The sequence below is a fragment of the Lepidochelys olivacea genome (assembly GCF_965140295.1).
Source record: "Lepidochelys olivacea isolate rLepOli2 genome assembly, chromosome: 5".
In the NCBI taxonomy this organism is placed as follows: Eukaryota; Metazoa; Chordata; order Testudines; family Cheloniidae; genus Lepidochelys; species Lepidochelys olivacea.
In genome coordinates, this window is record NC_140415.1 from 88,866,373 (window position 1) to 88,879,355 (window position 12,983).

The 12,983-nt window shown below is 42.1% G+C and overlaps 1 protein-coding gene across 1 annotated transcript in view; it reads right to left on the minus strand.

Moving 5' to 3' along the window:
* Positions 1 to 12,983, minus strand: part of LRRC2 (leucine rich repeat containing 2) — a 126,943-nt gene that overhangs the window by 30,386 nt on the left and 83,574 nt on the right. Inside the window, exon 6 of the mRNA XM_084628102.1 lies at positions 9,933 to 10,069. Coding sequence (XP_084484228.1) covers positions 9,933 to 10,069 — 137 coding nt within the window. The remainder of the gene's footprint in view (positions 1 to 9,932; positions 10,070 to 12,983) is intronic.

The window sequence follows — 12,983 nt, forward strand, 5'->3', positions numbered from 1 at the left end:
TAAAACAAAAATATCAAACATCAATTTTGCAAAACTTTACATGCTGACCAAAATCTTTCTTTATCCCTGAAGTTATCTGCTTATACCCTGAAGAATGAGATTTAATTAACCTTATCATAGCCTGCATAACTATAAATGATATTGTTCATAAAATTTTCCAGGGCTTTCTAGTATTCAGCCACAATAACTGGCTCAATGGCATGATGCAGCAATGAATTTCATAGGTTGCCTATCGGCTGTATGAAGAAGCATTTCTTTACATTTGTTCTAAATTTACCAGCCATCAATTTCATAATATAAGATTCATTGTCCTTTCCATGTCACTTCTGATATATTACAGGGCCCAGCTCTGTGAGGTACTGGGTGTCTTCTGCTAGGTTCTGAGAGGAAAGGAAAAGATATAATGATTGAGGGGAACATAAAGAGGGACAGGGAGAATGAAGCTGGCCACAGAGAGACAATGAGGGAGTGAGGCAGAAGGAGGTTGGAGCAAACAACCAATACATACATGGAAAAGAAAAGTTCACAACATGCACGTAATCAGACACAGACAGAAGCCTTCACTTTTAGCAAACAATGCCTCCTTGGATTCATTTGGGGGCCCAGAATCACCCACAGTTGTAAAACTCTTGCATAGTGTGTGGACACTTGATAATTGTCCTGTTCTATTCATTCCCTTTGACACATCTGGCATTACTGGGCTAGATGGACCATTGGTCTGACCCAGTATGAACATTCTTATGTTCTTATGACGAACCTCTTCAACAACAGGAACAGTAACCACTCTGTGTCTTCAGTCTACTTCCACCAAGCCACTAGCATCACTTCTATTATATGTAAGCTCTGCGTCAGCCAACTTGTTCACCTTTAAGTCCCAAACTTTGCCTGACACTGAAAAAGTACAGATACAGCATCATCCAGGTAAAATGGAAAAATAATATGGAGCTGTGCGTCACGATCTGGGGCATGGGCAGTCAGGCCTGGAGGTCAGATCAGTGGCAGTCAGAGGCTGGGAGCCTTTCATTACCACTGGCAGAGGGCACATCAAACCATAACTCACATCAAGCCTGACATACTTATTGCCTTAACACACTGTTGACATAATCTGTATCTAAAAGGTGTCATGTAAGATGTTATATTTAGTGAGGTGTCATATGATTTAGTTGGGGTTGGTCCTGCTTGAACAGGGGGTTAGACTGGATGACCTCCTGAGGCCTCTTCCAACCCTCATCTTCTATGATTCTATGATATGCAAACTGATAACACATTGGTCATGAATATTACTGTGTGATGTAGGTACTGGAGGTGTATAAAGAACTTTAGATCTGTGTTGAAAATACGTTCTTAAAAGGTGTTCAGCAAGCCATGTATAAGACCAACCAATCCAAGATAAAGATCATTGTTTCCTCTGTTTTCCAGTGTCTCCAATGTAAACAGACAGGTAATATCTCAGGAGGACAATGAAAAGTACATCTACATGTAAGTTAAACTAAGCCATCAAGGTTAAGAGGGGGAAGACCGCTTAATGATCATGACAGGGGATGGAGCCTGCACTCCCAGGAAGCTTTCTGGCTCTTGAAACAGAGACAATAGACTTTGGGAATTATAAGCAAAGTCCAAAAAAAAAAAAGCCTTTTTATCATCCATCACCTGGGTGACAAAGGGGAAGCAGCGCCCCTTGAGCTCATGAAAAGTAGATCTTCTTGGCCTGAAAACCAAGAGTAGCTGGAACTCACTATAGGTGAGAAACCCGCTTAGACAAAGATTGTAACTTGCTGAAGTTGTTTTAGTCACTAAAAAGTGTGTTTTGTTTTGTTTCACTGTAGCCATATCTGGTTATTGTCATTCAAATTTCGGTTCTTTGTTAATAAACATTCTTGTTTTATTACAAAATCATCTCAGTGCTGTGTATTAAACTGAAGGATGAAATCCTCAGCTAAACTAACAGGCTGGTGTCAGCTCTGTCTCTTTGGAGGCAGCGAATGTAATAATTTCTGAGTATCCAGTGAGAGGGACTGGACACTGCAAGGGAGACGGTTTTGGACAGACTTGGGACTGGAAAGGCTGTTGCTGTCACTCTGCAAGGAGTAACCAGGCTGATGGAAGCCAGGGTGAAGACATTGTATTGTAAGCAGGCTGCTAGTGTCAGTGCTCAGAGCCAAAGCCACACAGCACAGAAGCACCTAGGGTTCCAGGGCAGGCAATGACAGAACCCCTTAATGGTCTACGTGAAACCCCAAAGCATCACAGAGGCCACAAACAGAGCCAAAGTTCAAAGCCACTGCCAGCGATAAGGAGTCAGAGCTGGAGCAAGGCAGCAGGGCTGGAGCTGGTCAAAAATAAGGCAGGAGCAGGACCGGGAACAAGGCAGGCACAGAAGAGACTATAGCTGCAGGCGTTAAGCATTATGTTTCCAGCAGCCTGCCACCACTACTGCTAAGCTTAAATGCACACCTGATGGCTCCTTCCAGCCAACAGGGCAGGCCAGCAAATCAGGCAATTCTGCCACAGCCCAACTAGCCTCATTAACTGGGCATACCCAGCAGGCCCCAGGCTCAGGTGACAGAATTTAAGCCCATAGTGCACCATCTGCAGCCACTAACACTTTGCACCTGACTGATAGCGCTGCATCCCATCTTCCTGTCCACCCTCACAAGAGACTGTTGAGGATATACAAAAATTCATGGTTAACAATATTAAATGTTGCTGACAGCTATAAAAATGTAACTTGCAATCATGTAACTAGCCTGTAATTAGCTGATAACTGAGATGAATGTACTCAGTAATTAATTTAATACATTCCTATTTAATATTTGGTTATGCCCAGAGACTCCAGTCATGATCAGGAACCAGTTATGCTATCCTTCCCACTTTCACTCTATGGGCCATTGTGGAGAAGTGACTTGCTTTTTCCCGGACCCTCTTCACCCCCTTGAGGTGCTGTACATCCCCAGGGAAAGAAAGAGACAGAGAATGCAGTCCCTGTGTTCTCTTTATGCAGGCCATGCAAACGAGGGAAAGTTCTGCATTCCCTCTCCCATCACTGTACACCTATTTATGGACTCGGCAGAATCTGGCTCTGATTTTCTAGCTTGCGTGAATAGGTAACATTTGAGGGTAGGATTTTCACAAACACTCAGAGCTGGTCTAACTTTTCCTCCTGCTGAATTGTTCATTTTTTACTTATGATCCAATACTTCACTCCTTACTAAGGCAAAACTCCTGTAACAAGTTTAATTTTTTACTTTAAAAGACAGCAAGGTTGGGCCAATTCAGAACACTTTTGAAAACCCTGCCCCTCATTTACAGAGAACAAAACCTTTTTAAAATTAAATCCAAATTTTTCTAATGAATTAGTGACATTCTAATGTTCACATAATTCTCTTTTGCTCAGTTTTTGGTAGCATTTGGTCACCACTAGTAATTCTTTGTTTATACAAAGTTTTTTGGTGCCATTTAAACTCTGCTTGTAGAAGCAGATGCTACTTTTGTTTAAAATTCAAGTGAAAGGTAAAGGTCACTGGTATCACAATACAAAGGTATACAGGGATCAGTTCTCTAACAAGGCAGAGCTATTATTGGCAAACGATTTGCTCTGGTAGAGAATGCCATGTCTTTGAAGTGATGTTATATTAATTATAAGATTTTTGAATCACATGGTCAAGAACTACATCAATTGACACAGACATTCCTTTGTCTTACTACATAATCCTGTTTCCTAACGCATTTTCATGTCCTTCTTTAGTCTCTTGTCTTTTAAAAACATTTATAAGAACTCATGCAGTGCTAATGCCTTTGTGTATCTCCTCCCATACCTAACACTTTTGCACCCATCCCCTTTCAATTTTCACACACTCCTGCTAATGTCTGGTATTATATCTTATGCCACTTTCACAAAGCAGCTGTTCTTTGCCTTGGATTGACAGCATTTTGGCAAATGCTATGATAGTGTGAAACTTGGCGTGAGCGTTAGGTGGATTTGCCATACAAAAAAAGCTTTTAATCTTCGCAGGCGAGCATGTGCATTGATTGAACAACCAAAGCAAAATAAAATTCTCTCAAACAGAAAGTCAGCAAGGCTAAGCAACTGTACCTTTCTTAAACTGCAAAACATACACAGTGAAATGCTTGTCCCATTGCAACAGATTTCAGTAGAAGCTGGATTTCACGCACAGTAGGCCTTTTGCCACTGACTTGCTACCTCCTCATTGAAGGAATAGCCAATGCACACAGTTTTGTGGTTCTGAACCTGTACATGGACAAACCAAACTCAAATGATTTGGGCACTAATAAAGTTCATTTTTTACTTATGATCCAATACTTCACTCCTTACTCAGGCAAAACTCCTGTAACAAGGTAAAGGTCTTGCATCTTGTAAATGGTGAACAGGCTAGTAACATGGCTGCACAAGGAGAAATATAACAGGAAGGTGAAGTTCAGAGGAAAGGTGAGCCTTTTCCCTTTCTGACTGATTAAAGTAAGGAGGCCTCTGGGAACTATTGACCAGTGTTTCCAGTTTATTTGAACCCATCTGTGCAGCAATAATGCAAAACAAGATTACCACCTGTTACACTGAGATTATGGCATGTCAAAAAGAAAACATGATCTCCCAGCCCTCTGAACTTTGGAGGCCGGATATTAAGTAATAAAATTAAAATACATATGCATGCACATGAAAACACAGATGTGCACACACACACGCTCACTCTGCAGAAGTGTTACACCTTATGTTAAAAATAAACAAACCACACTATGATTCCTTATGCTGCTTAGAGCTAAATTTACTAATTTTGATTAATTTATTCAAGGTGCTCAAGATATTATGTATACACACACATACTTTTCACTCCCTCTCAAGATATTTTAGGATGCTCTTCTCTGACAAAATATTCATATGCTGGAGCAGGAGCAGATTCTCTACCCCATTTCACTCTCTCTGCATTGTTCAGGCTGCACAAAGGGACATCTAAGTGACTGCTGGGATCCCCCATAACAGCAGCATACATTATTCACTGCATAAGAAGTTCAGAAAACCATGCTGCACCCTCGGTTATCATTTTTAAATTTGATTTTCTTGAACCGAAAATCCAAAGTAGCTGCTTAAAACTCTTCTTAAATATTTCCTATCAGAGATGGACTGAGTGAATTAAAATCAATAAAATAAGTAATACGAATGCCTCTAAAGGCAAGGGAGTTTGAACTGACTAGAGATCGGGCCCTTCCACATAGTGCAGGTATCACTATGAAATACCAGCACAAAAAGAGTGCTTAGGAAGAGCTGTTCCAGCATTGGAAATGGTGACTGTGTGATGCAGTAACATAATAGTTGAAAGCATTGCCTTCTGAAAGCAGTACACTTAGGATTGAAGTCAGATCAGTTTTTATACATACACAAATATATGAATGCACACTATGGCATGTATTTAATTTACTCTTATCTATAATTCTTAGGAAAACAAATTAATTGCACAATGTGTAACAACATATCAACAGCATCTAGACTCAATAGTTAGTTAGACTAATACTTCATGTTTCTTGGTCTTAATTTTTCTCTCTCACACATTTTACTCCATAGTCGTCAGTAGAGTTACTCCTGATTGACAGTGGTGTCAGTGAGAGAAGAATTATGTCTATATAATGCATTCCTTCTTAGAGTGTCAGAGTACATTGTGATTATTAATTAATTTATCTTTATAATCCCCCTGCTATGTAGGTGAGTATTATAATTCCCATTTCACATATGAGGAAACTGAGGCAAAAACAACTTTAGTGACTTGTTCAAGGTAATACAAGGAATCTGTGATGGAATCTCAATCTCCAGACTTTCGGTTCTGTGTCTTAACCACAATGTATCATTGTTATCCCAGTAAAGAACACTATTATGAAATAATGCAGATAGCCAACTACGTAGGGAGTGCCTGTGACATGCAATCAAACATGCCGTAGCTTTTGGAAGAAGATTTTCTTTGCTTGTTTTAAAGGCACATGGGATAAATTATCCCTCCACCCTGCATTGTTTTCTGCCCAACTGTGTGTGTGTATAGCGCTGAGTTAAAATGACTTGAAATGTAGGGTCTGAAGGCTGGGATTCCAAGTCATTGTCGCTCCAATCCCAGAGCTTGGGACATTAGGATTCAAGCTGTTTCCACTCAGTTGTATATGCACACAAAAAGTATGTCTAGACTAGAATAAAAACATTTTTAAAAAATTAGCATTGTAGTGTTAGCTTGGTTTCACCTGAACCAGATAAGACATATTAAAATATAACTTGTGCTGTCTACATGAGACCTTTAAAATATGTTCATTCAAATGTGTTAGCAAAATGTTGGGGGGGGGTGTTTATAAAGTAAATAAATAAATCTATCTTTCTCGTCCAGATATATTCAAATGTGAAGAAAGCATGATTTTAGGGCAAAGAAGCAATTGTCACAGCTCCATAGAAGACAATGAATCTATGATACTTTGTGAGGACTCTGTGCCCATTGTGGAGGATAGAGAAGGAGAGACAAACAGACAACAGAGACAAAGGCCACGATCCTACCAACTGTAACTCACACAAAGCAGTCCTTATTGACGCTGGTGCCAGGTCTATGCTACAAACTTCTGTCAGCAGAGCTACGTCAGTCAGGGGTGTGAAGAGGTGTAATCCCTGATTGACACAGGGTGCCAAGTTACAGAAGCCCCTAATGTAGATACAGCTATAGCAGGAAAACTGTCCAGTACCAAGCTAGCTAGTTTCATTCATAGTGGCATCAGCACGCACACTAAAAGCGATTGGCCAGGATAGTATGCTGGTTTTCCTTTACTAGTAAAGCGCTACAAGCACAAGTTACCTGTGGGAAAAAAAGTATAAGCTCCTGTCATTAAGGTCTATACCATAATGCATCTGGAAAAGGGGGCAGAATTAAGTGTGCGTTAATTCTGGTATTTCCTAACTTTTGAGTTCTTGAGTTTGCAACCATAATGCTCTTTTAACATAGACTTTTGGGGAGATTTTTTTGGTATGGAATAATGATACAGAAGTCCAGAATGATATCAGTATTCACACTGCAGTTTAATTGACTTCAGTGAATCTCAGCTTCAAGCAGAGCTGTTCTGTGAAAAAAAGACTTAACTATATATGGTTTCTATGGTATATTATCCCATACACCGAACTAAATGTAATGTAAAAGACCTAAGTCATCATGTACTGTATTGTTAATGGTCCTTATCTTTAAAGGTGCTGCACATCTGTTAGCAGCTGGATCTTACACTGAAATAATGTGAGTTGCAGGTGCTCAGCACCTCTCAGTATTTGACACCATAAAAACTACAGAAAATTCCTGACATATAGCAGTTATGTGTTGACTTCATATATAGCTGACTTGCAAATTCTGGGGCCTATGCACATCCTTTGTCATTGTGGATGAAATGTTAAAAACAGGAGCAACTGGTGCACCTGCAAAAATGCATGAACACATATTGCAGTCCCAGAACACAGTGGGTGTGCCCACAGATTGGACAGCTGGTTGTCAAATGGGTATTTGGTGGTGCAAATACATGATTTGTACATGGAATTCGCAGGTGTATCAGACTGAATGTGCACAATGCTTTTGCCACCTTTATGCAGAAAGTGGTAGCAGGTAATATATGACACACACAACTGAATTTTTCCCCTCTAATTCAGTTAGTTTGTAATATTTTCTTTCTGTGTCTGTTTAAAAATCCAGAATTCTCTCCTTATAAAATTCCTCAATAAATTGCTTTAAAAGCTCAAAAACTTCTATATATTCTACAGCTGTCATAAAAAATGGATAGAAAGAGAGTAGGGAGACTGATTACTCAAGATGTAATTCAGTCTCAGAGTTCTGATGATCTCATAAACTTTTTATGGTACTGTCAGAAACTCTTGACTGAATTACAGGCATGTTATCAATCTCCCTGAATCCATCATTATATATATTATCTGCTTCTCCCTGGCCATTATTCTATGTACAATACCAAGGTAAAATTAGACTTTGATCATTTCTGATGCGTTGAAGTTTGCCATTTTTCTCTCAAGCAAGTTTTATGGAGGAGAATGTTACCTGCTTTCTTCAAGTTGCACATTTCTGTAACCTTCCAAGGAAGATTTGTTAAGGATTTTGAAAGTCAAATAAAAGTTAAACTTTCCAAATGACAATCTATTAATAAAAAATATCTTTGGGGGTAATTTTTCTGTACACACACCTACACACACACCATACACAGTACCCTATAGCCTTAGTGGAGGTTGTGATGTTTCTCTTGTGAATCATTCATTTCATCTGATTGGTAATTTTCAGAAGTAAATATGTTAATTTCTTTCAGGTATTATAAGCATTTCAAAATATCTCTTTCTCTTTCTCTCTCAGGTTCCAAACACAATTCAAGTTATTTCAATAGTTTTCATTCATGAAGAAGCAATTTTTGCCAGTTATCATTATTGTGACCAGACAGCATGTGTGAAAAACTGAGACAGGAGTGGAGGGTAATAGGCACCTATATAAGACAAAGCCCCAGATATCGGGGCTGTCCCTATAAAAATTGGGGCATCTGGTCACCCTAGTTACCATCTCTTGCCCATCTAACAGTCAGATGTCAGAAACACATTACATTATCAAAGATAATGTTACTACTTTAAAAAACTGTGATTTAAAATTTAAAATTTTCCAGGCAAATAGCCTATTTATCTGTCTATCTGAATCAGACAGAAAGAACATTTAAATCCACGTATCCTATCCCCATGTAAATGCATTAACCACTCTCTCTGTCTCTCTGGTCCAATGAAAATTTATATATATACATAAAGTGGAACAGTTTCAGTGGGAGACACTGAAAGCAACCATCTCAAAATAGTCTACAGCCTGGTGGTTAAAGCACTCAGCTGGGTTGCAGGAGAGATCTGAGTTCAAGTGTGAGCTCTAGAATGGGGATTCAAACTTAGATCCCCTATATCCCAGGCAGGTGCCCTAACTACTAGGATAAAGATTATAGAGACAGGCACACATGGGAATTGCTGGCTGGCCTGATACTATAACTTATGTCCATACGCAATGTTTGCTTGTGACGTGAGGTTGTGGGAAACAGGCTTGTGATTTGCTTCAGTTTCTCCACACTACACTACTGAACACCTACTGTCCACCCAAACATCTGACCTACAACAGAACCAAGAAGTTTTTAAAAATTCCAGGTTTAGAGAAGTGATGGTGACATTGGCAAAATGCAGAAAATTTCTAGATTAAAAATGAAATTAGCAACTTTGTTTAATTTCACCATAGATATTTTGGACCAAATTGCTGCCTTAAATAGCAAACACCTGTCGAGTGTGTATAGCAGTGGTTGACAACCAGGCATCCAACATAAAGGATGTACTGCTGTTGCAGAGCTGGGTGTCTCTCCATGGACTATCACAATGCAGTAAGTAGAGCATACTGATCCTCAGGAGTAATGTAAGTACCTACATTTCTGCCAACCAGTTTTTGCTGCTTATGGCAGCATACAGCATTATTGGCTTGGGACAGCACCATGTTCCTTTAACAAACCATCACCGTATAGACATGGGGTTGCAACTTGGGACATTACATGGATAAAGCTGTCAACACACACTTGTGTTTCATGGCAGGAAGCCTTCAGTCACCTTCCCTTAGCCACGAACAATACGCAAAATCCCTTTTGGCCCCTTTCCCTCCCTTATGCATTAGAGCAAATGTGAGCAGGATTTAGTCATTTGTCAAGTGACACTCAGACGCTTGGCCCTGCTCTGTTCTGTCTGTTCTAAGATATTTTCAATGACATTGCTACTAAAACTGTATTGTTGAAGTATGTGATGGTGTGTGAAATCAGTTTGTAAGAATCACTGTTTATGCTGCATGTGATGAAATACCTTACAGCCCAAATAAATCAGATACAAGAAATGCAGTTGGAGATCTTACTTCAAATGGGAGCTCTGTAAGTTCTAGATTTCCAGCCAAATCCAGTTTTTCCAGATTCTCACAGTTTCCCAATTCTGGAGGGATGCTCTTCAAATTGTTAAAACTCACATTGAGTTCTTTCAGTTGTTTTAAACAACCTGTTAAAATAAAGAGCTAAAATCAGTAGGGCAGAAGCACAAAAGAATCAAAGGTCTATTCAGGTTAGCAAAGGAACAGCCATCCTATGTGCCAGTTAGTTACAAAAAAAAGTATTCAGACATAAATATTTTTCAAAACATCACTGAAGTCACTATGGGCTAGACCGTCAAGGTGTGGAATGCCCTCAACTCCAAATGAGTTCCATGGCAGTTGAAAGGACCCAGCAACTCACAAAAGGTCTAATCATGTTTCTAGTGGCATTAATGGCAAAACTCTCATTGACTTCAATAGAACTGGATCATGTGCAGAATTAGGCCCTCCGTTACTGCCGGAGGTGAAAGTAAGCTGGTACGCCCTGGTACGGCATACTGGCTAGAGCTAGTGCACTGTACTGGGGCAGCCGGGCTTCCGCGGGGGCAATTTAAAGGGCCTGGGGCTCCCAGCAGTGGCTGGAGCCCAAGGTCCTTTAAATTGCCTCCAGAGCCCCGGCTGGACCTTTAAATAGCTGCTGGAGCCCCGCTGCCACTACCCCAGGGCTCCAGGGGCTATTTAAAGGACCGGGGTGGTAGAAGAAGGGGAGCCGCAGGCCCTTTAAATAGCCCCCGGAGCCTTGGGGTAGCGGGGGCTCCAGGGGCTATTTAAAGGGCTGGGGCTCCAGCTGCCTCTGCCACCACGGCCCTTTAAATAGCTGCTGGAGCCCTGCCACTTCCCCAGGGCTCTGGCGGCTAATTAAAGGACCAGGGCAGTAGAAGCAGGGGAGCCCCGGGTCCTTTAAATAGCCCCCAGAGCCCTGGGCTGCTGCTGCTACCCCGGTAGGGGACAGCAGGGAGGACGAAAAGGAGAAGGGGCCCCGGCGTACCGGTAAGTCACTCGACTTACTTTCACCCCCGGTTACTGCTAGAAAGGAATAAAGAGTTTGCCTTTTGACTGGAGAGTGCTGTGACAATTGGCATGGCCTTTATCGTCATTGATTTCTCCTGCCACCAAACTTACTGGAGGACATCAAGAATTGCATCTGGCAAATATCAAGCATTATACACTCTTTTGTGTAATCTCGATGACTTTGATGCTCATATCTGATATGAAAGACAAGGAGAATGTAGTTATTACATTATTTGCTTTATTGAAAGCTATGGTCCTTGTCAGCTGGATCTTAGGCACTGATGATATCTTAGGGCAGCGTTTCTCAAACTGGGGTCAAACTGGGGTCCCCGAGGGTACTCCAGAGGGTCCACGGGCCCCAGTGAGAAACTCCTCCCCCTCCCTCCCTCAACTCCTTTCCCTCCTAGCACACCAGGAAACAGGCTACCTACCTGCCCTGGTTCTGCTCCACTCCCGGAAGCAGACAGTACATCCCTGCAGCCCTTGGGGGAAGGGGCAATGAGTCTCCACGCACTGCTGGGTGCAGGCTCTGGGAGGAAGTTTGGGTGCGGGGGTGGGGGGTGCGGGGTATGAGCTCTGGGCTGGGGCAGGGCGGTTGGGTGCAGGAGGGGGTGAGGGGTGCAGGCCCTGGGTGGTGCTTACCTCGGGTGGCTCCCAAAAGTGACTGGCACATCCCTCTGGCAGCGGCTCCTAGACAGTGGGGTCAGTGGGTTCCTGGCCAATGGGAGCTGCGGGGACGGTGCTGGGGGTGGGGGCAGCATGTGGAGCCTCTTCCCCCCATCCCCACCCCCACCAGGGGCCACAGAGATGTGCCACCAGGTGGCTGCTTCAGAGAGTGGCGTGGGGCCACAGCATGCAGGCAGCCTGCCTGAGCCCTGCTGCACTGCCAGCCGGGAGCCACCTGCGGTAAGCGCTTCCCAGCCAGATCCTGCACCTCACACCCCCTCCTGCACCCCAACCCTCTGCCCCAGGTCAGAATACCCTCCTGCACCAAACTCCCTCCCAGAGCCTGTACCCCTCAACCTCTCCTGCACCCCAACACTCTACCCCAGCCTGGAGCCCCGTCCTGTACCCAAACTCCCTCCCAGAAATAAACTAATATAACAGCTGTTCTAAGGTAAGAAGTAGGCTATTTTGAATTAACTTAACTACATTCTACATGTTTTAAGGCTGAATGTAACCACAGAACGACTTTAAGTTAATTAAAAGACAAGTTTAGTACAGCATTAGTAGCCTCGATGCCACAATTGTGATCATTTTGTTTTAAATTAAGAAAAAGACTTGTATACAGGGGCCCACAAAATCTAATAGCCCCAGGCCACAGGAGAGTTAATCCGGCTCTGGTGCTAAGGAGCAGTGAGGGTGGAGGTGGAGGGTACTTATATGGGGGAACCTCTGCAAGGGGAGCCTCTACAAATTGCAGGGGAAGATAATATGCCTGCCTCCATGTCAGCCTGCCCTGATCTACATTCTCCCCAGCTACTGAGCCCCATATCCACAGTGAACCCTCCACGGGACAGGGTCTAGGATCGTTCTATGGAAGTAGAAGCCCCCACCGTTATTCTGTGGCATCTGAGGCAGATTCACTGAGCTAAGAGGCATGGCCTGGACTTTAGTTTTTATTTATGTTCTTTTACTCAGGCAAAACTCCCATTGCCTCGGTGAAGCTTTGCCTCACGAAGAACTGAGTAAGTATTTAAGCTCTATGCACATAAGAAATTATTGTTTTCCCTTTTTCCTCTTAAGTGTTTCAGTTAAACTGGCAAGAGAAGAATTAGCCTTTAGACTACAATAGACATAGATTTGGCAGTGTAGTACTATCACACAAGATTCATTTGGCTGGTGCAAGAGGATAATAGCAGTAGTTAGGGTGTTAAATTGTTAATGTGTGAACCGCTTATTCTATTTAGAAGTGCATCAAAATATAATGTTAGCCTATCCAGTGTAACATGATTTAGAGAAATGAAGGTATTATTTGTACTATTTAGCCTATCTTGCATCAATTTATCACCTCATTATAAAAAAATAAAT